This window comes from Erinaceus europaeus, chromosome 16, assembly GCF_950295315.1.
Source record: "Erinaceus europaeus chromosome 16, mEriEur2.1, whole genome shotgun sequence".
In the NCBI taxonomy this organism is placed as follows: domain Eukaryota; kingdom Metazoa; phylum Chordata; class Mammalia; order Eulipotyphla; family Erinaceidae; genus Erinaceus; species Erinaceus europaeus.
The window spans coordinates 13,561,937-13,588,387 of NC_080177.1; the positions used below are offsets into that span (position 1 = coordinate 13,561,937).

The 26,451-nt window shown below is 52.9% G+C and overlaps 1 protein-coding gene across 3 annotated transcripts; it reads right to left on the bottom strand.

Moving 5' to 3' along the window:
- Positions 1-371: 371 nt before the first annotated feature.
- On the bottom strand, positions 372-25,503 carry SHF (Src homology 2 domain containing F). Of its 3 annotated transcripts, none has more exons than XM_060174568.1 (7): positions 24,994-25,503; positions 13,433-13,574; positions 8,268-8,474; positions 6,588-6,728; positions 5,391-5,559; positions 5,151-5,270; positions 372-977 (listed from the first exon to the last, which is right to left on the bottom strand). In XM_060174568.1, exons 1-7 carry the CDS (start codon positions 25,486-25,488, stop codon positions 791-793), a joined length of 1,461 nt encoding a protein of 486 aa, XP_060030551.1. In that variant the 5' UTR covers positions 25,489-25,503; the 3' UTR covers positions 372-790. The 3 variants fall into 3 exon arrangements, with proteins under 3 accessions (XP_060030551.1, XP_060030552.1, XP_060030553.1); XM_060174570.1 differs by having other exon boundaries at positions 839-977; positions 5,151-5,318; positions 5,393-5,559; XM_060174569.1 differs by lacking the exon at positions 6,588-6,728.
- Positions 25,504-26,451: the final 948 nt, after the last annotated feature.

Consider the following 26,451-nt stretch of genomic DNA (forward strand, 5'->3'; position numbering starts at 1 on the left):
TGGGGGTGGCGCGCCGTAGGCCCCGCTGCCCCGCACAGGCACCGCGGTGGGCCGCGCCCGCCTCCCCAGCGCACGGCACCCGCGTGGCAGCCCCCCCCCACCCCGCACGCCGCCTTTGTCTCGCGCGGCTCCCTTCTCGCCCGGGCGGGGAGGCGGGAAGCGGGGAGGGGCGTCGCCTCCCTAGCGCGGGCGGGGGATGTTTTGACGTCTCGTCCAGGGAGAGAACTTGATGCTCCGAAAGTGCTTTTCACCGCCGGGCCTGCGTCTGCGTCTGCTCCCGGGCTGATGCATAATCAGAAGCTGCGCCACTGCGCCGCTCCCCGCCCCCAGCAAACCCGGGGGTGGGGGGGCAGAAGGCAGCGGACACCGGCGGGCAGCACTGCATTTATTTATTGCCTCTGGCCTCCACTCCCCGCCCCCAGGCCTCTCGGGGTGGGGGTCTGCCCCCCCCCCGCGCCCCCAACCCAGACTCTGGGCGGGGCCCACCGCTGGTTTGGGGGTGTGGTCTGCCGCCTCTGCCCTAGGGCTGCAAGGGGCTACAGCGGCGGGTGTGGACCCCCGAGGGGGCCTTCCTCCAGGAACAGTCCTTCCCTACTCCCTCCCCCCTCCCGGGGACTCCTCCAGCCTTGGCTCCTAATTCCAAGGGCCCTGCCCCCCACCCCTTCAAATAAATTAAGGAATCTCCAGCTTCCACTCAGGGAAAGGGGAAGGAAGGTTTGGGAGATGACGTGTCTGCTCCAGAAGGACACAGGTTCGGGTCCCTCTCTGTCACAGTGTCTGGGCCTCACATCTACAGAGTCCGGATGGCCACGGGGTAGAGCAGGGACATGTGTTCGGCCCCCTTGATGGGCAGCTTGCGGCTGGCGTAGTGGTGCACGATTTCTGGGACGCTGCTGAAGGGCGGGCTGTTCTGGCCCAGCACATACTTGTGTTCTTTGGTCCTCGAGAGCTTCATGTGCATGAAGCCCTGACTGCTCCTGCCAAGAGGAAGGGACACCCGGGTGAGTGAGTGGGGACCCTTTCCAGCCCTCCTCCCACCCTGGAACGAAGTATGGTTGTTCTATGAATGGGCTGCAGGAGGGAAGCGGGGAAGGGGGGGCAGAGTAGACTTTGGTGAGTAGGCAGGCAAGCAGAAGGCACTGACTGGCTGGGTGTGCCAAGAATGTGCAATGAGTGTACAGGGCGTGTGCATATGGCAACTGGAGTGACCAGCACCCCCACCTATGGCCAGAGCTGCTGGGTCCTCCTCCTCCTCCTCCTCCTCCTCCCTGAACTGTGGGGGAGGGAGGGAGTGCTGTTCACTCATGTGAAGACAGACATCTCTGGCAGGGCAGATGTGACAGCCAAGTCCAGTCTGCTGGGGAGGGCGAGAGCTGCCCTGAAATCCCTCCCCTGTCCCCCTCACCCACCCTGCCTGTCCTCAGAACCCTGAGCCAAGACCCCCAAGCCCCCTCCATCCTTCCAGCCCTTCAATGAGTGACATCACCCATTAGTTCATCAGGCTCCGGCTCCAGTACCTCCCAACAGCCTCTCTGGCCACAGCCCAGGAGTCTGCATCTCAGCCAGGCCTGGCTCCAGGGAAGAGGTGCCCACTGCTCAGAGCTCTCTCTGGTCAGCTCCCTGCCCCCCCCCCCCAGTGGGTGCAGTGGGTAGGGGCCTTGAAGCCTGAGTGCCTGATTGATACAGGCTGGAGACCACAAAAAAAAAAAAAAAAAAAAAAAAACACTCCTATGGAAGCTTGTGTGTGGTGTGTGGTCTCCACTGTGAATTCCCCACTCCTGAAAAGTGAAGCTGGGAGACGTATTCCTCCCCCAGTCCCCTGGACACAGGGGGTTCTGACAGACCCACTTTGCCATACCAGTATGGGAAGAAATAAGAAGACTGAAGAAAAGGCAGAAATGCCTTAACTCTACTCCTCTGGGGTCCAGAGCCCTGAAAGCTGTAGGGGGACCCACAGCTGGGTGTTGGGAGGCAGGGGAGAAGTATCCTTCAGCTGTCATTCTGAGATAACCAAGGGCTGAGTGTGTGACCACACAGACGCAGGGAAAGAGGCCAAGAGTCTGAGGAGAATGGGCAGGCACTGGGGCAGGCAGGTGAGGGGCTGCCCTCCCAGTCTGCCTTAGCCCAAGGCCCAAGCCTGAGACTGGGCAGCAGCCAGTCTACCCAACTTTGTCCAGTTTGGGGGACAGTCTGGAGGCTCACCCCTCCCTAAAATCGTACATTTAATCTCCTTGAGGGGCAGATCTGGCCAAGATAGGTAGCAAGTGGTCAAAGCCCAGCCTGCATTCATATAAGGGGCTGGCTTGGGACAAAGTCCAGGGGACCCAGCATAGCCCTGGCCTGACCCTCAAGGAGCTGGGGTGGGACCAGTTAGGCAGTAAAGCCAGCGCTGGAAGGGTTTTTTGAGGAAGCTGTTTAATTACCAGTGAAAGCCCTTCTATTACAGAGAGTAGAGAAACCATAATTGTATTTCAGAGAAGCCATTTATATGCAAACGAGATTCCGGCAGACAGCTGCTGGCAGGGCCAGTTCAGTCCCAGCTGGAGTTGGTGTCTCAGCCCCTGCCTCCCCCCTTTTGCTTCCTCCCCAGGCTAAGGCAGGGCCCAGCTCAGCCTGGCTGAGCTCTACTTGGCTGGGAAGCCAGACCCCAGATTTGTGAGGGGTGGAGCTGTGCAATGAAACAGGACAGCTTGGCTCTTGCAATAAGGTTAAACTGGGTTCCAATCCTGCCTCAGGCCTTTTATTAGTTGTGGCCTCCAGCAAGTCACATACCTCTTGTATCTATTTTCTTTTCTTTCTTTCTTTTGTTTTCCTTGTTGTTTTTTATTGTTGTAATTATTGCTGTTAATGATGTCATCATTGTTAGGACAGAGAGAAATGGAGAGAGGAGGGGAAAACAGAAAGGAGAGAAAGACAGACACCTGCAGACCTGCTTCACTGCCTGTGAGCGACCGCCCCCTGCAGGTGGGGAGCCGGGGGCTTGAACCATCCTTTTTACATATATATGTATGTATGTGTATGTATGTATATATATATATGTTTTATTTTATTTATTTTTCCTCCTTTTGTTGCCCTTGTTGTTTATCGTCATTGTTGTTACTATTGTTGTTATTGTTGTTGGATAGGACAGAGAGAAATGGAGAGAGGAGGGGAAGACAGAGAGGGGGAAAGAAAGACACCTGCAGACTTGCTTCACTGCCTGTGAAGTGAAACCCCTGCAGGTGGTGAGCCAGGGGCTAGAACCAGGATCCTGATGCCTGTCAGTGCACGTTTAACCCACTGCACTACTGCCCGGCTCCCTATTGATTTATTTTTACCAGAGCACTGCTCAGCTCTGGCTTATGGTGGTATAGGGGGATTGAACCTGGGACTATGGAGCCTAGGCATGAGAGTCTCTTTGCATAACCATTATGCTATCTACCCTCTGCCCTGTATCTATTTTCTATCTATGAAAAAGTGATTATCATTATGTGCAACGACCCAGGACCTGCTCCCCACCTGCAGGGGGGTACACTTCACTTCACGAGTGGTGAAGCAGGTCTGCAGATGTCTATATTTCTCCCTATCTCCCCACCCTTCTCAATTTCTCTCTGTCCTGACAAGTAAAAAAAAAGAGAAAAAAAAGGTTTTTAAAAAATGGCTGCTGGAAGCAGTGGATTCGTAGTGCAATGGCTGAGCCCCAGCAATAACCCTGGTAGAGGGAGGAAGGTGGGGGGAAGAGACTGAGTGACTGAATGGTCCAGGAGATGGTGCAGTGGATAAAGCATTGGACTCTCAAACATGAGGTCCCAATTTCAATCCCTGGCAGCACATGTACCAGAGTGATGTTGGGTTCCCTCTCTGTCCTCGTCCTTTCTCATTAATAAATAAATAAAATCTTCAAGAAAAAAAAAAAAGTGGTTGATCTTGCAGGCTGATGGTTTGGTAAATTCTCTATGACTACACGTTTTGAAGCAATATGCTTTCCTGATGAAAACAGATTTTATTTTTTTCAAGATTGTATTTATTTATTCATAAGAAAGATAGGAGAAAGAACCTGATGTCACTCTGGTACATGTGCTGCCGGGGATTGAACTGAGGACCTCCTGCTTGAGAGTCTGATGCTTTATCCACTGAGCCACCTCCTGGACCACAAAATGGATTTTCTCATTTTAGATTGGGGGCTAGCTTAAGAGTCGCAGAGTATGAGAACTAGAAGAAATCTAAGGGCTTCCATCAACACACTTTGCAGATGGAGAAGCCAGAGCTCAGAGAAGTTACACGATTTGCCTAGAGCTCAGGCTATCTTGATATACCTGGATGCTTCCATGATCCTACTTGGTGAAGTTGGAGAATTCTCAAATGTTATCTGTTTAGTGCTCCAGATGTCCACACACTGGATTTGTTTGGAGTGTGTGTGTGTGTGTGTGTGTGTGTGTGTGCACACGTGCACGCACGCTAGTGCCTCTGGGAATGTGGCAGGAAGTGGTGCAGATACCCCTGAGCAATGGGGGAATGTGAACTGATGCCCCACTTTGACAGGCTGCCTCGTGTGTGTGTGTGTGTGGGGGGGGGCAGGTACAGAACCACCAGGTAGAACAGCCGGGTGCCAAGGAGGGACTGACCACCCTGCCAAGGGAGCCTGGTGCTGCTCTGTGTGTCTACCCACCCGCTCCCTTGCCTCTATGGAGGGAGGCTGACAGGAAGGGAGGATCCTGTTCCCCCCAAAAGCTGAGTTTTATCATCCCTTAGTACCCAGACCTCTTGCCCACTTCAGAGTAAACAAGAGTGAACTGAGTCCACTGTACCACCCTCCTTGCAAACCCAGCTCCCACCCCCACCACCAGCTCCCTGCCTGGTTTCCAGAACAGCTCAGACTCCATCAGCAGTCATGGTGCTAATTTATTGGCCACTTCACACCATGCTAAATGCTTCTCACTCATTATTCCATTAAGCCGTTCCTACAAGATAGGTTATAATGACTCTCCAGTTTTATAAGTAAAACTGAGGTCTGGAGAGGGGAGGGGTGACCCAGGCCATACAGTTGGTAAGTGGCAGAGCCCTGCTGCACTGCCTGTCTCCTTTCAGGATCCCCAGGACTTAGCTCAGAGTTGTCACCAGCTTGGAGGGAGAACACAGTCAACTCCCCCTAGCCCCTCATACACACTCACTTGAGGGAAAGGGAGAAGTCATTCTTGCTGGTCTCACTGTTGCGCACCAGGTAGCTGGCCTCTTTGCACAGCCGCAGCAGGTTCTCGGCATCGGTTCGGCTGATGGCCCCGTGGTACCAGCTGAGGATGAGAGAGGTAGGTGTCTCTGCAGGGTCCGTGGTGTGCTACCTTTAGGCAAGCTGGTCTCAGAAGAGGGAGAGAGGGAGAGGACAGCCCCCCCAGCTGGACACAGACACTCACACCTGGTTTTCCAAAGGCAGTGCTGGGTCTGTCCACTCCCCTAGGGGGCTGCTGGGCTCCAGGCTTAGGGGCTTGGCTGACTTGGGGTTCCCTGCAGAGAGTCGAGGGAGCCGTCCTTTCTCCTCCCAGCCTGGTGACAAGCAGCTCTTCTCAGTGCCTTCAAACTGGGCTGTGGAGAACAGATTGGTTACCAACTCAAGAGATGTTCTGGGAGGTTGAGGTCCTCACTCAGGAAGCCTGACTGGCTCTAGTGGGGCCAGAATCCTGGGTCCTTCTCGGGGAGGGGCAGGGGTTCAAGTGGACCATAAGGGGCCTCCCAGTCCCCACACAGAGGGAGGACAGCAGCAGCTGGAGAACCCACTTAAGCTGCTCCCTCTGGAGTGTGGCAACCTCCCCCTATCCCTTCCCCCTCAAGGTGGCTTCAGTGCTGATAATATTGTTTCTTTCTCCTCCTCAGAGTTCATTACCACCCTCCAAATCACCCTGCCAAGCCATTCTGTAGAAATGACTTATTGATCTGAGAACAATTACTCGAGTCCCCCTGGTACCATCCTGACACGCTAATCCTGCCCCAGCCACCCTCCCTCCCCCATTGCCCAAGGTTGCTGCCTGTGGCCTCCCCTCCCCCACCCTTACGAACCCACCCTCCACTGGGCCCTCAGGGGCAGGGGCAGGGGCAAGCCTGGACATCACAGGAATACATGCAATAAACACCTTCTTTCCAGAGTGCCCACACAGTCGTGCAAACAGGTGCTTGAACATGCAGGAGTGTGTACCCAGGGCTCCTCTTTCCCCAGCTGCTTAGGGCTTCTCTCCTTGAAGCACTTTCAGACTCCCACTGTCACCACAGTGGAGGATTAGCACCCCCAAGAAGTGTGACCTTTCTGTGCTAGCACCACACCTAACCCCCAGCTATCTGCACTGCAAAAAGATACGGTCATGCAAAGCCAAAGAACTGAACTGATGAGTGGGTTTGTGTGGCATAACAGGAAAGAGGTTTGGCAGGAGCAACACACACACACACACATACACACACACACACACACACTTCCCCTTGGAGACAACTCCCCACAGCTTTGGGGGAGGGAGGAGTGTGTACTTTGTTCCTTCCTGCTCCCCAAAACCCTATCCCGCCTCTCAGCTCATCCAACCCCAGCCCAGGGGGTGTGAGGGGTGAGAAGACCCCACAGGACCCACCGCTGCTGTCCTCCAGGCCGGGCTCAGGGAGGGGTGAGGCTGGACCGGAGATGTCCCTGTCCCCATCAGGCAGGGAAGGGCTGCTGTCCAGCTGTCCCACAGGCGGAGGCCAAGGTAGGTCTTTGATGACCTTAATGTCAACTGGAGCCAGTAGCAGAAGGAAGAGGGACAGACAGTGACAGAGACAGAAGCAAAGGTTGAGACACCAAAAACCCAGAACCAGGACATAGGACAGCCTAGGAAGGAAGAGGATCGGAGCAGAGGCAGGGGACACAGGACTCTGGAAGGGCTGGCCAGAGGGGGACAGATGCTCAGTTGGCAAATGGTAAGTCCTTGTGGGCCCCCTTGATTTCATCTCTCACAGCCTCCATCCAGTGCCCAAAGGCAGCAGGAAAGGACAGACCTAGAATGAATGACACCCCCAATCCCCATCTCTTTCCTGTAGCCTGGGAACTTCTGTAGGGAGAATCAGGCAGCCCAGCTTCAAGCTGTCAGGGAACCTCAGGTGTTTCACTGGGGGATGGGGGCAGGGGGCAGATGTTCACTGAAATTTACCCCCATCCCAAATCCATCTGGAGCCCTGACAATTAGAAGAGTGATGTCACTGGCGGCTGCAGGGCTGCTAAGGAGGTTTCCTAATGACAGGCATAGATTTTCCCATTAAGCAATCCAAACAGAATCGATTCTCCAAGGAGAATTCTGGAGATAAACGGCCTGGCCTCACTGGCGGTGCTTTACAGGAAGCAAACCAGAGACCTTGTGGTTTCCCAGTCTGTGTGTGTGTGTGTTGTGTGTGTAGGTAGGTATGTGTGTGTGTGTGTGTGTGTGTGTAGGTGTGTGTATGTGTGTGTGTATGTGTGTGTAGGTGTATGGGAGGCAGTGGTTTGTGGCCAGTGAGGATCAGTCCCATGCCTGGAAAGAGCAATGAGGGCCCAAGGGGGTGGGAATGAGGGCTTGAGGCATTTCAGCTCTTCCTATTCTCACTGAATCCAGTTCCTTATCCCAGGCTCCTAATGCACCCACTGAAACCACCTACTCGGGGCCAGGGGTGCATACCGGGTGCCTGGTAAAGGAATTTCTCCAGCATCCCATCTTCCCACCAGTTCCTGCTCTTCAGAAGCCCCCTGAGATTAGGTACCCCTAACCTCCATTGGGGCTGGGCTCTCTAAAGGAACCAACTGCCTGCATTACCAGGAATGTTAATGTCCTCTTTTTGTCCAATGTGGGTACTTAACATATACCACAAGTTTGATTATTTTGTTGGGGGATTTAATTTTAAATACGCCTTTGGGGGCTGGGTGGTGGCACACCTGATTGAGGGCACATATATATTACGATGTGCAAGGACCTGGGTTCAAGCCCTCAGTCCCCACCTACAGGGGAAAAGCTTCACGAGTGGTGAAGCAGGTGTGCAGGTGTCTCTCTGTCTCTCTATCTCTTTCTATTCCCCTTCCTGTCATTTCTGTCTCTATCCAATAAAGAATGACAATAATTTTTTTTTTAAATGCCTCTGGTCTTCTCCCTTGCAGTTCCCTGAGCCTACACACAGCACAGTGCTGGCTCCACTGCCCACTCACCATTGATACTGCCATGGGGCCCAGTCCTGGGCCTCCCCTGACTCAGGGTCCCCTCCTTCCACTCTCCTCAGAGCCCCCTTGCCTCTTTCTACCCTGAGCTCACCTGCAAAGGCTTTGGAAATCCGCTCCTTCTTCCACTCCCAGGGCTGGTCATACTCCTCGGGGGGCCTCTCGTCATCCTCTGGTAGCCGGGACTCCCGGGGCCAAGCGGCCCCCTCGCCCTCCGGAGTGGCCCCCTCCTCCTCTGGCTCATATGGCGTGTCATACAGAGGCAGGGGCTGAGCTGCTGTGTCCTTGGAGCCCCGGATCTCTGCCAGAGCAAGGCAGGAGGGGAGAGCTCAGCCCTCATTGCCTGGCTCAGTGCCTCCAGTGTCCACACATCTGGGGTCCCTCACCCTCAAACACATGTGGGGTTCCAAACACACACACCCCACCACAGGCAGGGCAGAGAGGCAACAGAAGGAAGCTCAGTAATGACACACAAGGACTGGGGAGCTGGGTGGAAGTAGATAGCATAATGGTTATGCAAACAGACTCTTATGCTTGAGGCTCTAAAGTCCCAGGTTCAGTCCCTCATAACACTAAAAGCTAGAAGTGAGCAGTGCTCTGGTTAAAAACAAATAAAAAAGGGAGTCGGGAGGTGGCGCAGAAGGGTAAGTGCACGTGGCGCAAAGCGCAAGGACTGGCATTAAGTATCCCGGTTCGAGCCCCTGGCTCCCCACCTACAGGGGAGTCGCTTCACAAGCGGTGAGGCAAGTCTGTAGGTGTCTGTCTTTCTCTCCCCCTCTCTGTCTTCTCTTCCTCTCTCCATTTCTCTCTGTCCTATCCAACAACAACGACATCAATAACAACAACAATGTTAAGCAACAAGGGCAACAAAAAGGGAAAATAAGTAAAATTTAAAAAAAAAAATAATAAAAAAATAAACTGGGGGGTTGAGGCTTTGATAGTTTAGGAAACAGGGAGGAAGACAGACTAGCACTCCTAATCCATCTCTTCCTTGCTACTAAACTCCATTTCTTTGTGGTTTTTTTTGGTTGTTGTGCTTTTTCTAAAAATTATTTATTTTATTTTTAAAATTATTTCTTTATTATGTTTATTCCCCTTTTTCTGACCTTGTTGTTTTATTATTGTAGTTATTATTGTTGTCTGTCTTCGTTGTTGGATAGGACAGAGAGAAATGGAGAGAGGAGGGGAAGACAGAGAGGGGGAGAGAAAGACAGATACCTGCAGACCTGCTTCACCGCCTGTGAAGTGACTCCCCTGCAGGTGGGGAGCCAAGGGCTCGAACTGGGATCCTTATGTTGGTCCTTGCACTTTGCGCCTTGTGCGCTTAACTCGCTGCGCGACCACCCGACTCCCATTTTATTTTATTTTTACTAAAGCACTGTTCAGCTCTGGATTATGGTGTGGGGGGCTTTAACCTCGGACTCTGGAGCCTCAGGCATGAGAGTCAATTTGCATGACCATTATACTATCTATCCTCCACCGGCTTTTTTTTTTTAACCAGAGCACTTAAAAAAAAAACATTTATTTTGGATAGAAACAGAAATTGAAAAGGGAATAGAAGAGGAAGCAAGGGAAGGGGAGAGGGGGGAGGAGGAGGGGGGAGGGGAGAGGGGGGAGGAGGAGGGGGAGGGGAGAGGGGGGAGGGGGAGAGGGAGGGAGAGAGAGAAAGAGACCAACACCTATAGCATTGCTTCACTGCTTCCCCCTGCAGGTGGGGGTGGGGAACCCAGCCTTGGGCCCTGTAACATGAAGGAACCTCACTTCATAGCACTTTTTAGCTCTGGTTTATTGTGGTGCAGGAATTGAACCTGGGACTTTGGAGCCTCAGAAAGACTCATGAAAGTCTTTTTGCATAACCATTATGCTGTCTCCCCCATTCTGTTTATTTCTTTGTGTCTGTTGTGCTAGCCCTTCACAATCAGAAAATCCTGCCTAGTTGCTCAGTGTTGACCACCCCACCCAGGAACTGCACTTGCCAGATAAGCCACTCTCCCAAACTGTCCTCTCTGATCACTCACCATGTGGTGTCTCCTAGGATCTCACTGCATCTCCATTCCAAGAACAGAGGTCCTGTTCCCTCAGCAGGCCAGACCCCACCCATTGGTCACCCCTTGAACGACTTACTCAGCCTCACAATACCCATTGCCCCATACCTTTCCACCTGTACAAACAGCTTAAGAAGCTTCACTGTCATATTTCTAACTCGCCACTTAGGGAGCTCAGAGGTCTGTGTCTGCTCTGTGATTCTGGGATCACTGGTCTGTGACTCATCAGTGGCCGGGGGAAATAGCTCGACAGGTAGAGCAGGGGATTTGCATGCCTGAGGCTCTTGGTTCTGTCCCTGGTGCCGCATATATGCACTTGATCTCATATGAGATAAACACAGTGAATGTGCACTAGTGGATGTGCCGCTCCCTGATCCCTCAACTTTTTTCACTGCCACCAGAGTTATTGCTGGGGTTCGGTGGCTGCACAATGAATGCATGGCCCCTAGCAGCCTGTAACACGCCATTTCTGCCCTCCCCCTTTCTTCTGATAAGACAAAGAGGAATTGAGAGGAGAGAGGGCGACAGGGGGCAGGATTGAGAGACACCTGCAGTACTGCTTGTGAAGTTTGCAGGTAGAGACCAGGGATCAGAACCTGGGTCCTTGAACACGGCAGTATATACTTTACTTATTTATTTACTATGGAGATAGACAGCATAGTGGCTATACAAAGAGATTTTCATGCCTAAGGCTCCAAAGCCCCAGGTTCAATCCTCTGCACCACTAAGAACCAGAGCTGAACAGTGCTCTGGGGAGAGACTTAGTACCAGGGCACTGAGAGACTTAGTACCAGAGCACTGATCTGCTTTGGCTTATGGTAGTGCTTCAGGCATGAAAGACTTTTTGCAATAACCATTATGCTCTCTCTCCTGCCCCTAATAATACTTTTTAAGGCTTTTAAAATAGATATTTTAGGGACTAGGTGATGGCACATCTGGTTAAGTGCACAAGCTATCATGTGCAAGGACACAGGTTCAAGTCCTAGTCCCCACCTACAGAAGGAAAGCTTCACTAGCAGTGAAGCAGTGCTGCAGTTCTCTCTCTCTCTCTCTTAATTTTTTATTATTTTTACTTATCTATTGGATAGAAACAGCCAGAAATTGAGAGTAAAGGGGAGATGGAGAGGAAGAGATACAGAGACATCTGCAGCACTGCAGCACTTGTGGAACTTTGCCCCTCTGCAGGTGGGGAGTGGGGGCTTGAACTTGTGTTCTTACACATTGCAACATCTGCCTCAACCAGGTGCAACACCACCTGGCTCCCTTCTTTCCCTCTCTAACCTTCTTCCCTCTCAATTTCTCTCACTCCTGTAAAAATAAAATATTTAGGGGGTCAGGTGGTAGCGCAGAGGGCTAAGTGCATGTGGCGCGAAGTGCAAGGACCAGCGTTAAGGATCCTGGTTCAAGCCCCCAGCTCCCCACCTGTAGGGGGGTTGCCTCACAAGTGGTGAAGCAGGTCTGCAGGTATCTATCTTTCTCTCCCCCTCTCTGTCTTCCCTTCCTCTCTTGATTTCTCTCTGTCCTATCCAACAATGACATCAGTAACAATAATAATAACCACAACAACGACAAGACAACAAAAGGGAAAATAAATAAAAAGGGGCTGGTTGGTGGCACACCTGCTTGAGCACACATATTACAGTGCACAAGGACCTGGGTTCAAGCCCCTGGTCCCCACCTGCAGGGGGGAAAGATTCATGAGAGATGAAGCAGGTCTGCAATTGTCTCTGTCTCTCTCCTATCGGCCCCTTCCCTCTCAATTTCTGACTGTCTCTACTCAATAAATAAAATAAATATAATTTAAAAAATACTGAAAAATATACAAGTTTACAGACACAATTCCCAGGCATCTGTGGCTGGATGGATTAGATCTCAACAGGGTAACCACTTCTTCCATTTCTGCCCACCTCACTACTCTCCGTAATACCTGAGGACTTTCACCCTCATCTCTCTAAGGCGAGTGAAACCTATTTTTACAAAGCTCCTTGGAATAGTGCCCCAAACAACCCTCTGGTCTTTGCCCATCTTTCTTGAGAGGGAGAACAGCTCGTCTAATCAGCCAGTGGGAGCCTAGTCTCGCTCTCATATATGCCTTCTTGCAGAGAGAACATTCTGATTCTTACACCTTCTGCCCCCAGTTGGAAGCCCACAGCTGTCCTGTACTACTCAAGCCTGAGCGGACAGGTTTGATTCTGCAGCCAAGTCTTACTATGTGCGCTTAACCAGGTACGCCACCACCCGGCCCCTGCAGCCAAGTCTTAAGAAGCCCATGGTAACATGGCTAAGTAATGTTCAACTTTATCAGTAATTAAGCTGACATTATCTCCATTTATTATCTCCATTTATCTGTCTCCTTAATCTTATTTCTCAATTACTTCCAAGCTTGGGAGGGGAAGAAAGGGGTGCTGATTACTGGTCGGTCCCTTGAAGCCTCAACAATTTCCACAACAGCTCGCTACATAGGATGCACCTCACTTCTTCCAGTCTATTCTGCATACCAGAGCCTCAGTAACCTCAAAACAGGCTATGTGTCCTGTTCCTTTCTCACTCAACAATCCAGAATGGTTTCCCCCTCCAGAGCAAGTCCAGACACTGCATTCCAGCCTCTGAGGCCCCTTTCTGCCCTGGCAGACTCTCTCATCTTGGCTCTCCTGGATGCCCTGAACCATCCCCTTGTCGTGCCCTGGGGCGTTGGCTCAGACAGACTCCTGCATCCTCCTCTCTGATCATCTCCCTACTGGTCTCTTTCTCTGGATCCTCTCTTAGCCTCTGTTCTCTGGGACCAGGTTTTGTTCACTTCACCTTGTTCTCACCCTTTGAACTGCTTGTCCTGTATCACCTCCACTTCTTGGCAATGTTTCCAGTTGCCATGGAGATGTTTGACTTCGTCATTACATCTTCTCAAACTCACTGCCTTCTCTGAAATCAGTGATTTCCCCCCTTTGGGGAATCATCAACACACAACTCCCCCACCCTCCTCACTATTGTGTTTTTCCTGACCATCTCAAATGCCTCTGTCTGTTGGACCTTTGGTTGTGTGACTCCCTACTGCCTCAGTTCTCAGCCCCACAAGTCGTAGCTCCTTCTCTGTCACTTCTAGGAGGAATCCATCCTTGGGCTTGTGGACCCCAGAGCCTGTTCTACAGACCCCTTCCTTTCCCCCAGGCTTCAGGGAGCACCCCTTCAAGTCCCCCGCCCCCAAAGCCCCACTCACCAGCCATCATCTTTTGGGCCTCGTAGGGCTCCATGTAGCCGTCATTTTCGGGGACCTTCTCTGGGACTCCTGAAGCTCCTGTTGGGGTGTCACCAGACTCCTGAACATCGAATGGGTCCGCATAGTCCTCTAGGATTGCCAGCTGTGGGGAGAGTAGGGACAACAGACTTCAGGACAGCTCTGCTTCTGCCCAGCATGCATCCTGGATGGGCCGCCTGAGACTAGGAGCCCCAGGCACCCATGGCAAATTCTGGGCTTAGAACAGAAGCTCCAGTGCTTCCATTGCAAGGGTCTCCGCACTGGGTTGCTAGCTGGGTGCTACCCCTTTCTTCTCGGTTAATTCTGTGCCCAGGGGCTGTCCCCAAGGCTAAGGTGCCAGGATGAGGCTCTGAGGCTTCAGTTCTGCTTCAGTCAGGATCCACTCAGGTTGGGAGTTGCACCGGGTGATTCCACAGAAGGAATGAATGCAGAGACCAGGCTACTGGGGTGCCAGGAGTGTTCACAGAGCAGGCAGAGAGACAGCATCGAGGCAACTTAGACCATGTGGACCAGCATGCCCCAGATGCTGAATGAATGGGTATTTGTCAAGGAAGAAGAGCCGAGCTGGCACTTTCTGTCACAGCCCTTGTGCTTTCTGCACACAGCAGCCATCTGTCATAATGCCATGTGCATGGCTAGCCCCATCTTTTTAATTTTTCTTTCATTATCTTTATTTATTGGGTAGAGACAGCCAGAAATTGAGAGGAAGGGAGAGAGAGGGAGAGACACTTTCAGCACTGCTTCACCACTCAAGAAGCTTTCCTCCTGCAGGTGGGGACTGGTGGCTTGAACCCAGGTCCTTGCTCAACTCAGTGCACCACATCCCGGTCCCCTACTAGCCCTATTTTAATGAAATTGGGAGGAGGGAGAAGAGGGAATGACATGGCCGAGACAATCCTACATCACTACTACTACTATAGGAACCAGGACTGGGCCCTGTGCCTTCTCTGCCCACTTGCCACCTGGTACATCTTGGCTCTCCTGGGAGAGTACCTTGGCATAGCCCTGAGGGAAGCCTGGAACTTGGATTAGCTTAAACTCACTTGGTCCCTGGGGTGCAGGGATAGGAAGGCCTCACTCTGGCCCATGTCCCAGCTGTCTTCTTCCTCCTATGTGAGTGACTTGCATGCAGCCTCCCCTTCCCCCTGCTCCCAGTCAAGGCCCCAGTGAACCACAAGCCACAAGTCTGCAGGGGAGCTCAAGGTACTCCAGGGCAGGGTGTAGCTGAGGACAATAGAGTCTTTCTCCCAACCCAGACTCCTTCTGGAGGACCTGCAGAGGTTGAGACAGAGCCCAGCCCGCCCCATCTGGGCTGCCAGTACCGCAGGGTGACAGGTGTTGACAGGAGGTGGCCCTAGGCCTGTGGCACTGGAAGGGACCATACCTACTTCTCCCCCAAGCCTGCACTAGGCTTGGGCTCTGGGGGCAGATTAGTACTGAGGGAGACTGCTGAGCAGAGAGGAAGTGGGGGGCTGGAAGATTTGCAAGGCAGAGATGGAGAAAGGACTGGGCCTCCTCAGTAGTTCCTCTTGCATGTTCCTTAGACACCCCCCCACACACACACACACACACACACCCCGGCCACTGGCTGTGTTAGGGATTTGTGAAGCAGGGCCCAGTGACCTCCCATCATGTCACCAATAGGTCTCAAGCCCCTCAGTCCTTCTCCCCCTTCTAGTCTCCTCCTGAGGTCTCCCTCCCAGATAATCCATTGGAGTGAGCCCTTTGTCACTTCTCCAGCTTCAAACAGCACCAGACTCACAGAAGCTGCTCCAAAGCTGTTTCTGCTACTTAGACGCCTGGCTGCTCTCAGAGCCCTCAGAGAACCCCTAGTCCTCCTTCCTCTAGAAAGTGGAGACAGCACAGCAGTCCTACAGTTGGGCTGTAGGACTTTGATCCTGGACCCCAGCAATAGCCAGAGCTGAACAATAGCCATACAAAGCAGAAAGCAGGGGCTGGGTGGTGGCCCACCTGGTCGAATGCACATATTATCAAACACAAGGACCTGGGTTCAAGTCCCCAGTCCCTACCTACAGAGGGGAAGCTTCACTGGTGGTGAAGCAGAGCTACAGGTATCTCGCCCTCTCTATCCTTCCTCTTTCAATTTCTCTCTGTCCTATCCAATAAAAGTAAATAAGGGACTTGCATAATAATAGGCAGATAGTATGGTTGGCAAAACAGCTCACTAGGATAGTGTGCTGCTTTGCCATGTGCCTAACTCAGGTTCTAGCCCAACCCCTACTGCACTCAAGGAAGCCATGGTCTCTTCCGTTTTCAACCTGTCTCCCATCTTAAAAAAAAAAAAAATGTGGTCGGGGAACTAGCACAATGATAAAGCATCGGATTCTCAAGCATGAGGTCCCGAGTTCAATCCCCGGCAGCACATGTGCCAGAGTGATATCTAGTTCTTCCTCTCTCTCTCCTCCTATCTTTCTCATTAATAAAATCTTAAAAAAAAAAAAAAATTCAAGCAGAAAGTAGAAGAGACACTCTGCCCTTTATCCCAAGCTGCTCCCTCCACAGCCACTCCCTCCCTGACCCAGTCTCACCCAGTAACTCAGTCAAGTGACATGAAAACCAGAAACCTTGCAATGACTCTCCAGAACCTACAAGAAAAAGTTCCAGGGACTGAGTGGTGGCACATCTGGTTAAGTGGACATATTACTATGCTCAAGGATCCAGGTTTGAGCCCCCAACTCCCCACCTGTAGGGGATGCTTCACGAGTGATGAAGCAGGTCTGCAGGTGTCTTTTCTTCCCCTCTCCCTCCATCTCTACTTTCCCTATCCCTCTCAATTTCTCTGTCCTACCAAAATAAAAATAAATTTAAGAAATGGCTGCCAGGACTGATATTTATAGTGCCAGCACTGAGTCCCAGCAATAACGCCAGTGACGATAAAATATAATAAAGAAAAAAAGTTCCTGGGGGCTGGGCGGTGGCACAGTGGTTAATTGCAGATGGCACGAAGCACAAGGATCGGACCGGCTCGAGGATCCCGGTTTGAGTCCCTGGCTCCCCACCTTCAGGGGGGTCACTTCACAAGTGGTTAAGCAGGTTTGTAGGTCTTTCTCTCCCCCTCTCTGTCTTCCCCTTCTCTCTTGATTTCTCTCTGACCTAGCCAACAACAATGATGGCAACAAAGGGGATGGGGGGAAGCCCCTCCAGTGGATTCAAGCCCCAGCAATAACCCTGGAGGGAAAAAAAAAATCATCCTCTGTGATCTTTAAAAAAAAAAAAAAAGTGGTCCGGGAGGTGACGCAGTGGATAAAATATTGGACTCTCAAGCATGAGGTCCTGAGTTCAATCCCTGGTAGCACGTGTACCAGAGTGATGGCTGGTTCTTTCTCTCCTCCTATCTTCATCATAAATAAACAAACAAATTCTTAAAAAATAAAAAAAAAAGTTCCAAGTTAAAATGAATAAGTAGATTTTACTTTCTTATCTGGTTTCTCTCTAACCACCTCAGGTCACTTTGTCACCTTAAATTCTCTGCTCTTTTACCTAAAAAGTGTTTGTTGTTTGTTTGATTTTTTTTTTTAATCAGAGCACTGCTCAGCTCTATGGTAATGCTGGGGATTGAACCTGGGACCTTGGAGGCTCAGGCCTCAAGAGTTTTTTCATGTAATTTCTTTTTCTTTTTTGACAGACAGAGAAATAGAGAAGGGGGGGGGTGAGGAGAGAGAAACACCTGCAGCACTGCACCCCCATAGATAAGAGATGAGGGTCCTGAGTCCCTAAAGGGCTTTCCCTCTACCTGGCTCAGATGTTCTCTCTTCCCCAGGTCAGGCTCAGTGTCCCTGTGCTAGGCTATCACCACAGCTTGGAGTAAATACCTGTTTCACTGTCTCCCTGCAGACTCTGAGCTTCCTGAGGGCAGGAACTTTGTTTAAAGCTAAATTCCCAGGGCCTGAATGTGCTCAGTCAGGTATCTGTTAAGCCACATAAAACAGGAAGGATAGACGACGGAAGCACTTTTCCTCAGCGAGAGGAAATAGGCATCTGGGTGGGTTGGGGAGCAAGTCCAGGATGAGGCTCTGGAAGCTGCTTAGGAGCAAGAGTATCTGGCCCCATACTCACACCTCCCAGCTCCATGGTCCTCCCCAACCTGGCCAGAGCTGCCCACGGTACCCTTCCCACTGCAGTCCTGGGCTAGTGCCCAGAGCCACAACCTCTCCCAGGCTGGCGTGGGCCTCCTCAGCGCCAGCCCACGGTGCCCGGAGGCACCCAGGTGGCAGCTCTGCGGGCAGCTCAATGGCTCCTCTGTTCCCTTCCTGGCTCCACACCCTGCTCCAGGAAGCCCTGGTCCTCCACCCTGGGCTGGGGCACCCCAAGGAGCCACCCACAGAGCCCAGGAATTGGGAACAACAGCAGAGGTAGTGCCGGGAAGGCTGGCCAGATGGTGCCCTCCTGGGCAAAGACACCCCCAAGTGGGGGGCCAGGTCTATTTCTTCAGTGACTTCTGGGTCATGTGAAGAGGTAAACCTGCCAGGTGGGGGGAGGTGATGGCTTCTGACATCTTTGCCCACCACGGGCACCTCTGCTGTCCCCCTCCCACAGGCATTAGCAGTATGTGCTCAATGCACATTTACTGGGTGCTCAGAGGCCTCCTGCTCCCCAGACTCCATCTTCTGGGGGTGACACAGATCTCTCAGACACTCAGATCCCCACTCAGCCTAACTCTGATGGACCAGCATCAGCTGCAGGAGTTGCTGCCTGGGGAATGGGCCTTTGAAGCAGGATCAAAGCCTCTGACTAAAAGGCAGAAGGAAGGAACTGAAGGGCAGGCCCCTAAAATGAGGGCTGGTATTCCAGCAAAGCCCCTGGAAGGGAAAGAACACGGAGAAATCTGAAACATCTGAAATGGTGGCTGCAGCCCAGGAGGCCCCTTTGTCCCCATCAGGATCCCCTTCCCTACTGCCACCCAGCAGGAGGACCAGGGGACGGACGGACACACACACACACACACACATACACACACACACTCACTCACTCACTCACTCTTTCTCTGTTCAAGCCTGAGAATCTATCAGGCTGACTTTCCATTCTGCCCAGGCCTCACCTGGGGTAGCTGACAGCCCCACCATCTGGTTTGGCCATCCACTCTGCAGCTGGACTGGCCACGAGTCCCTGGGATTTGGGATTCTAGGGCAGCAAAGGGGACACACAGTATCTGGACTCTTCTAGATCCTACCACTACCCTCTCCACTTCTCCAGTTTGTATTTAATGTCTGAGAGAGTATATATGTTTATAATATGTCGAATGGAGACAGGGCTGGAAGAGGACGATGAGTATAAAAGTCTTTGGCCAGAGGCTTGCTCAGAGTTCCTGCTAGATAAGTACTGGTACTGATGATAAGCGCTGACATTCAGACAGCAGGTTTCAGAACTTAAGGCTTGTTCAAGGTATACAGTTTGTCCACATCAGAGATAAGACCCAAGGCACTCTCTGTGCCTTGCTGCAGTTGACCCAGATTTTTTTTTTTCTTTCTACTTACAGAACACTTACAGAGTTTTAAGATTTATGCGTTAATGACAGAGGGGACTGGGTGGTGGCAAAGCCAGTTAATTGAATACATTACCATGTGCAAAGACCAGGGTTTGAGCCCCAACCCCCCGCCTATGGGGGGGATGCTTGGTGAAGCAAGTCTGAAGGTGTAGTATCTCTCTCTCCCTCTATCTCCTCTTTTTTTTTTTTTTTTTTTAAGATTTTATTTATTTATGAGAAAGGCAGGAGGAGAGAGAAAGAACCAGACATCACTCTGGCACATGTGCTGCTGGGGACTGAACTTGGGACCTCATGCTTGAGAGTCCAAAGCTTTATCACAGCACCACCTCCCGGACCACTATCTCCTCTTTTCAATTTCTCTGTCCTATCCAATAAAGTGTGTGTGTGTGGGGGGGGAGACTCCATTGGGAGCAGTGGATTTATAGTGTCAGCACTTAACCCCAGCAGAAACCCTTAAGGCTTAAGGATCCCGGTTCCCACCTGCAGGGGAGTGAAGCAGGTGGTGAAGCAGGTCTGCAGGTGTCTATCTTTCTCTCCCCTTCTCTGTCTTCCCCTTCTCACTCCATTTCTCTCTGTCCTATCCAACAATGATGACATCAATAACAACAATAATAACTACAACAATAAAACAGCAAGGACAACAAAAGGGAAAATAGAAATAAAAAAGAGCACGTTACAATGTGCAAGGACAAACAGTGTTGCAGGTTGGTCTCTCCTCTTAAAATTTTTTTAAATTATTAGAGACAGAAACTGAAAAGGGAGAGAAATCTAGAGAGGGAAACAGACACCTGCAGTCCTACTTCACCACTTGTGAAGTTTTTCCCCTGCAGGTGGGGACCAAGGGCTTGAACCCAGGTCCTTGCACAGTGTAATGTGTGCACTTAATCAGGTGAGCCACCACCTGCCCCCCCCATGTGTATGTCCCCCTTTCCTCTCAATTGCTGTCTCTATACAATAAATAATAAGTGAATAAATATTTTTTTAAATAATGTTCTCCTGTCATTGGGAATAGTGGACTCACTGTGCAGGCACAAAGACCCAGTGATAACCCTGGTGTCAAGAAAACAAAACAAAACAAAACAATAAACAACGGGCCCAGGTGGTGGTGCACCTGGTTAAGGGCACGTCACAATGTGCAAGGACCCAGGTTTGAGCCCCTGTTCCCCACCTGCAGGAGGAGAGCTTTGCAAGTGGTAAAGCAGGGCTGCAGGTATCTCTCTTTCTCTCTTCCTCTCTATCTCCCCCTCCCTCTCGATTTCTGACTGTCTCTATCCAATAAATAAAGATTTAAAAACAAACCAAAAAACACCATGCTTGTAAGACATTCAAACATCTCAGACCTGAAGTCAGTGTCACTGATTCCTTTAAGATCCCTGAGTTGTGTCTGTGGCCACCTTTGGACTAAGTAGTAAGTGCCGAAGTGCTGGCCTATGGCTGACAGAAATTGGTGAACTCAGAGAACATTTTCCTGCTTTCTTTCAGTCTCTCTCCTTGTGTTCATTAGAGCCTTGGAGAACATATCCTTTCTGGGGGGCTCCACTTAGTAGGTGCAAAGGCCCTGAGGCATGGAGCTGGCTGTCAGTCTGGAGTCCTGTCTCCTACTGACTGAGAAGGCCATGCAATGGCTAAACATTCCTGTGTGACAGTCTCCCTGCAGAAGAGCCCAGAGAGCAGGTTTCTCCTCCGGGGCTTGCTGTGAGGATCAGCTGTTGCAGAACAGACCAACTGCTTCAAAATGGTCCTACGCAAGAGGCAGGTGCTCAGTGAATCTCTTCAACTGTTTTGTCTTTTTTTTTAAGATGAGAAAAGGAGAACCAGAGCATCATTCTGGCACATGGGATGCCAGAGGTTGAACTTGGGAACTCCTGCTTGAGAGTCCAAGGCCCTATCCGCGGTGCCACCTCCTGGACCTCACCACCATGTTATTAAAGACCAAGGAGACCCAAATTCCTGGGATTTCTAGGAAGTACACTGTAACCAAACAAGCAATGAAAGAGTTAAGAGCCTCCTGCGGTGCTGGGAGGCTTAGTAGCAGCTCTGGAGATAACACAGACTCAGGAAGGCAGGGTTTGGGCTTGGCCTTTGCCTTCACATAACATCTCACTGACTCTGGGTAAGGGCTTCGGAAGTGGGCAGCAGCTAGCCCTCTGTGCCAGCTGGCTGTTCCCAGCCATAGTTCACAGTGTCCCAACTGTGCCCACCTCCTAGTGGGCAGAGCACTGAGGCTGGGATGCCACTGTGTCACTGACCCAGCCAGACATCTTTCAGAGAGAATACGTCAGTGTGCAGTGTGAGGAGGCGGCTCTGGGCTGAGGGGACAGGCCTGTTATTAATCCCAGGGCAGCTGCAGGCCATCCTCAGAGTAATGTCGTAGCGGTCCTGGCCACAAAGGGCTGAGAGATCTCACTAGGACACAAAGCTCCCTTCCCGCATCTACTCTCCTCCTCCCTCCTTTCTCCAGGACCTTACCTACCTCCATTGGAGCTCACAAGCAAGATAAACAGACCCCCCCCCCCCACCTCTCCTCTCTGTGGAGGTCATGGAAGGAAAATTTAAAGCAAACAAGAGAACTCAAAAAAAGGATCAGGTCTTGTAGGTAGGGTGTCACTTCCAGCACCCAGGCCAGTGGCACTTAGTTTTACTCAAACACTCAGTGAACACTGGGTAGGTTGTGGGGTTCCCCTCCTGCTCTCCCTACATCTTCCTGGAGGGTCCAGTCCATGTGGAACCCACCCCTGAGGTCTAGATCCCCTTCTAAAAGGTCTTACTATAGGGGCATAATGGTTAGCAAAAAAAGACTAACACTCTTGTAGCCTAAATTCAATCCCCAGCACCACCATAAGCCACAGCTAAGCAGAATAAATTATTTTTTTCTTAGTTCTTTTTTTTTTTTTTTTTAACCAGAGCACTTATCAGCTCCAGTTTAAGGTGGTACAGTTTAAGGGGATTGAATTTAGAACTTCAAGCACCAAAGAGGCATGACAGTCTCTTTGCATAACCATTATGGTATCTACCCTCACCCTAAGTAAAATAAAATTTTTAATATTAAGCTTTGGGACCCTTTTGAGAATCTGAGAACTGTACATGTTCTCTCTCCCATATACCTCCAGATCTGCTCACCATTTCTGGGGATTCACAAGAACCCCTTTCATAAATCTAAGAACAAGTGCCCTAGTTCTAGTTCTTTTGGGGCATCTGTCTTATTGTTCTATAAATGCACAGCTCTGCCTCTCTCACTCACACAAGAACATAACTTGGTGGCCTGATGGAGGAGAGGGACGTGCTGAACAGATGGCCGGGCATCTCAAGGCTGCATCCAACCAGGAACCCATGCCCAGATCCAGCCCCCTCCCCTAACTAGACCTGCTCCTGTTGAGGGTCCAAGAAGGAGCAAAGCAAGGGAAGGCCTGGCTCTGTGGCCCCTCTGTCTGGTGACTGGACTGAACCCAGCACTGCTTGGGGGGCTCTTCCTACGGCCAGATGGCCGGGCCTGCAGTCAGGGCGTGGGTGTGACTCCTGCTGCTCCCACACCTGTCCTGCCAGGCCTACCCAGATGGCTACCTCAGGGTACCCTTGCCCACTGTAGCAGGGGGCCTCAGAATGGGTCAGCAGCCAGAGCCCTGCATAGGGAGAAAGCTAATGAGCCTGAGCGCTCCCTGCCCCAAGCAGCTCAAGGCCCTGTCTGGAGAGGTCTCCACTGTCTGCTGTGTCCTCATTCCATGCATCATTCCAACACAGCCTCTTGGACTTACCCAATAGCAGCCTCTGGGCTGCTAAGATCAGCCCACAGGTGGTCCCCCAGCCCCACCTCACCTCAAGGAGCAACAAGCCAAGAGGACCTGCAGAGCTAAAGAGGCAGTGGGATGGGACAGACTATGGACTTCTGATACTTGGACTTGGCGCTCTGATAGCCAGTTGGACTTATTCTGAGATCCCACCCCTCACCCCCCCCCAAACTCTGCTCCTGAAGAAAGGGGTAACCGTTCTCTCTGAATTCCAGGAGGCCCCAGGTCAGTGTTCCTGCCCTGGGTCAGCTCAGGTGGCATCCTGGGTCCTTCTCATCACACCCACTAACGAAAACACAGATGGTGTGGCTCCTGGGAGATCCTGCTGGATTTCATTCCTGTCCTTGCAGCTGACAAAGGAGTCACACAGCTCTTGGTCCCCAAGGTCTGAGCAGGCCACAGATTACAGGCCAACCCAGGGTGAGGCATTAATTTCCTGGGTGAGAAGAGAGAAGGTCTCCCCATGATTGTGTGCATGCAGCCCCTTTCTTGTTGGGAAATGCACCCGGGGAGCTGGGTTAGGGGAGTCTCTGGTCCTCAGGTCACCCTGGAAATGGAGTCACCATTCAGAATGTACTTTCGCCCTATATATCAAGCACTGTATGGAGCATGTGGGAGGTGCAGCCATGAAGAGAACACAGTCCTCGTCCCTTGTCCCAAAGGAGCCCAGGCTCGGTGAGCAGCCTTCGAGGACATTCCAAGAAAGTGCAGAGCGGAGGGCCACATGTCAATGGGCAATGGTCAAGGAGGAGACACTGGTGACTAGTGAGAACAAGGCCTTATGCTCCCCTCCGCCTTGCTGCCACCACCAGGCTCGGTCACATCACTGGACAGCATGGAACAATCAGGCAGAAGAGCCCAGAGACATGGGTTGAACAGTGCCTGAGAGAGGAGCTCTCCTGAACCAGCTTCAGGCAAAGAAGACTGGCCTGGAATGGGCAGCCATGCCCCTGGCAGGAACTGGCAGGAACTAGGGGAAAATAATTCACATTCCTGAGGCTTCTGCTCTGACCCTGACACAGTTCTCAGATCCAGGAAACTGGGCAGAGCTGTGTTCTCTCAGCTGAAAGCCTAGAGCCAATGGATTCAAACAGCAATGAAGCTCTTTCCTCAGGCAGCAAGAAAAGAGGAAACAAGAGAGTCCGGGTAGCCCACAGAGTCAAAGTCACAGAATTTGGGATGACAGGGACCCACGATGGCATTCAGCTGTCAGATAAGGCCAAACTAGGGTGTGGGTGTGTGTGTGTGTGTGTGTGTGTGTGTGTGTGTGTATTTTCTCTCTCAGGAATACTGACTGCCCAGCGCTCTCTCTCTCTCTCTCTCTCTCTCTCTGTGTGTGTGTGTGTGTGTTTTCTCTCTCAGGAATACTGACTGCCCAGCTCTCCTTGCTAGCCCAAGCATGCAGATCCACAAAGGGTTCCAGACTCCCCCATAATGGACCTGGCGGCCAGGAGAGGGAGGACAGGCTCAGCTGCTTAGCCCCTTCTGGGCAACAGGTCCGAGAACTGCCGGTCACCACACCTGGGGAGAGGGGCAGACAAGGGAAGGAGTGGAGGAACCTGCCCCCACCTCGGGGGGTCAGCATCCTTGTCTGCCCCCACTCCTGGTGAACAACAGTCCACCAGGCCCATGTGGGTAAGGCCAAGGCCAGCTCTGGCCGTGTTCACAGGGGGAAGCCCCAGCCTTCTTTCTCGGGCCTCTGCACCTGCGAGGATGCTCAGGTTCCCGGAGGAGGAGAAGGAGGAGGAGGAGGAGGAGGAGGAGGAGTAGGGAGGAAGGGAGGAAGGGAGCATGGTGCCGCTCTGCCTGAAAGGGAGGGGTCAGAGATCAAAGGGCAGGGCACCGCAGTCCCAGAGGGCAGGGACTATAAAGCAGCAGGGGTGGGAGCGACTCAAATCCCGTTAGAAAAGGGCTCTCAGATTAGGCTTGGCGGGGGTCGGGTGGGGGGGTGACTTCGAGGAGAAGGAGGAGAGCTGAGCCCCCAGGGGGTCACCAGTGCTGCGGTGGTCCTTGCAAAGGGGCGAAGAGTTTGGGGCGCTCGCCTCCATAAAGCATGCAAACAAAGGTGAATGCAGGCTCGGAGCCTCGGGGTCAGGGAACAAGCTCGTGGCCGCCAGGAACGTGACACCAAGAGGCCAGGTCCTGGCCAGGCCACCTTTGTCCCTCTTGAGAGCCCCAGACCTCCGGCCACTTCTCTTCCAGGCCTCCCCACCCCCCCGCCCCGCACTCACCCGGTCGCTGCTGGCAGGGTGTCCAGAGATCCGCTCCTCTGGAGGAGCGGCAGGGGGCCCGGGGGTCTCGACCCGAATAAGGCGGTGGGGGGGCGAGCCGTGGCGCGGGGGCGGCGCGGGGCCCGGGGCGGCGGGGGTGGCCGGGGCAGTGGAGCCGGATGGGCCCCCGGAGTAGGGGTCCTCGAAGTCGCGCTCTCTCTGCAGCCGGTAGGCGGCCAGGATGTCCGGCGGCGGCGCGGGGGGCGCGGCCGGGGAGGGCGCGGGGGCCCGGTAGTCCGGCTCCGGGGGCGCCGGCTTTCCCCCTCCGCCGCCGCCCCCCCCGCGAAAGCCCAGGTGCTCCCGGAGCCACTTGGCCACCCCGCCGCTGCCACCCCCTCCCGGGCCGGCGCCTGCACCCCCGGCGCCCCGCCGCGACCCCCCCGGGCCGCCCGCCGCGCCCCCCTGCGCCCGCGGCCCCGGGCCGGAGCCTGCGGGAGGAGCTCCGCTCAGCAGCATGGGGCCGGCAGACTGAGCGCAGAGAGCTGGGGGCTGGGGGGCGGGGCGGGGCGGGGCGGGGCTCCGCCGGCGGGGGCGGGGCCGAGGCAACAAGGAGGGGCGGGGCTCCGCTCCCCCGGGTCGACCTCAGGCCTCAGGGGGGGGTGCGGGGGGGGGGGGGAGGGCGCGCAGGCTGCCAGAAGTGACACCGAAGACCCCCAGGGCGGGAGAGGAAGGTGGAAGCTTCAGGTGTCGCTTCGTGTGCCTGGGGGGCGGGGAAACACACCTGTCCCCTTCTGTGTCCCCTTCCCAGCTTTCGCGAAGCCTGGAGGTAGGGGGTCTTCTGACTCCTGGGTTGCAGAACCTGGGGTGCGTTCGGACATGTCCCTTTTCTTCTTTCACTTTGTCCTCCCTCACCACCTCCCACCTCAAGCAGCACCCATGGCCTTTCCAAGGTTTCCCAACTGGATGATGATACTCCAAGAGGAACAGCTGGGGGTGGAGCAGAAAGGGCTGCTCCGTAAGATATGTCTGCCCCCCACCCCCAGTATTCCCGTAGGTGCCCGCCTCCCTCCTCCCCAGCCAGCCATACTCGGCTTCCCATCCAGCAGACACATATCTCAGCGTCACATCAATCAGCTCCCTAGAGACACCCACTTGGCCAGGGTGGTTTCCACACACTCGCAAGCAGCCCTCGTACCTGCCCCAGGAAAGGAGCAGGCCCAGCGGCAGACAACCCTACAGCCCTGCGAGTCACACCCCCCAGGCTTCACTGTCATCAGATTAGTGACAGGATGGAAACAGACAAGTCAATAAATCAAGTCTAGAAGCTGTTCCAGGGCTGTCTATCACACGCCTCCCGGATGCTCAAGCCATAGGCATTGTCTTAGAAATCAAACCAAGTTCTCCCAGGAAATGCATCCCTGAAGCCGTTGCCAACGTTTATTTTAGCTCTCTAGTTGGACTGTAACAGCTTCACCTCAC

What these genes read in the sequence shown, in the direction of transcription:
- SHF (XM_060174568.1), bottom strand. Translation starts at nt 25,488, where the DNA reads ATGCTGCTGAGCGGAGCTCCTCCCGCAGGCTCCGGCCCGGGGCCGCGG. An exon ending in ACCCTGCCAGCAGCGACCGG is followed by an intron (nt 13,575 to 24,993) that starts GTGAGTGCGGGG and finishes CTCTCCCCACAG; the next exon opens with CTGGCAATCCTAGAGGACTA. An exon ending in CTGCCTTTGGAAAACCAGGT is followed by an intron (nt 5,271 to 5,390) that starts GTGAGTGTCTGT and finishes TCTCATCCTCAG; the next exon opens with CTGGTACCACGGGGCCATCA.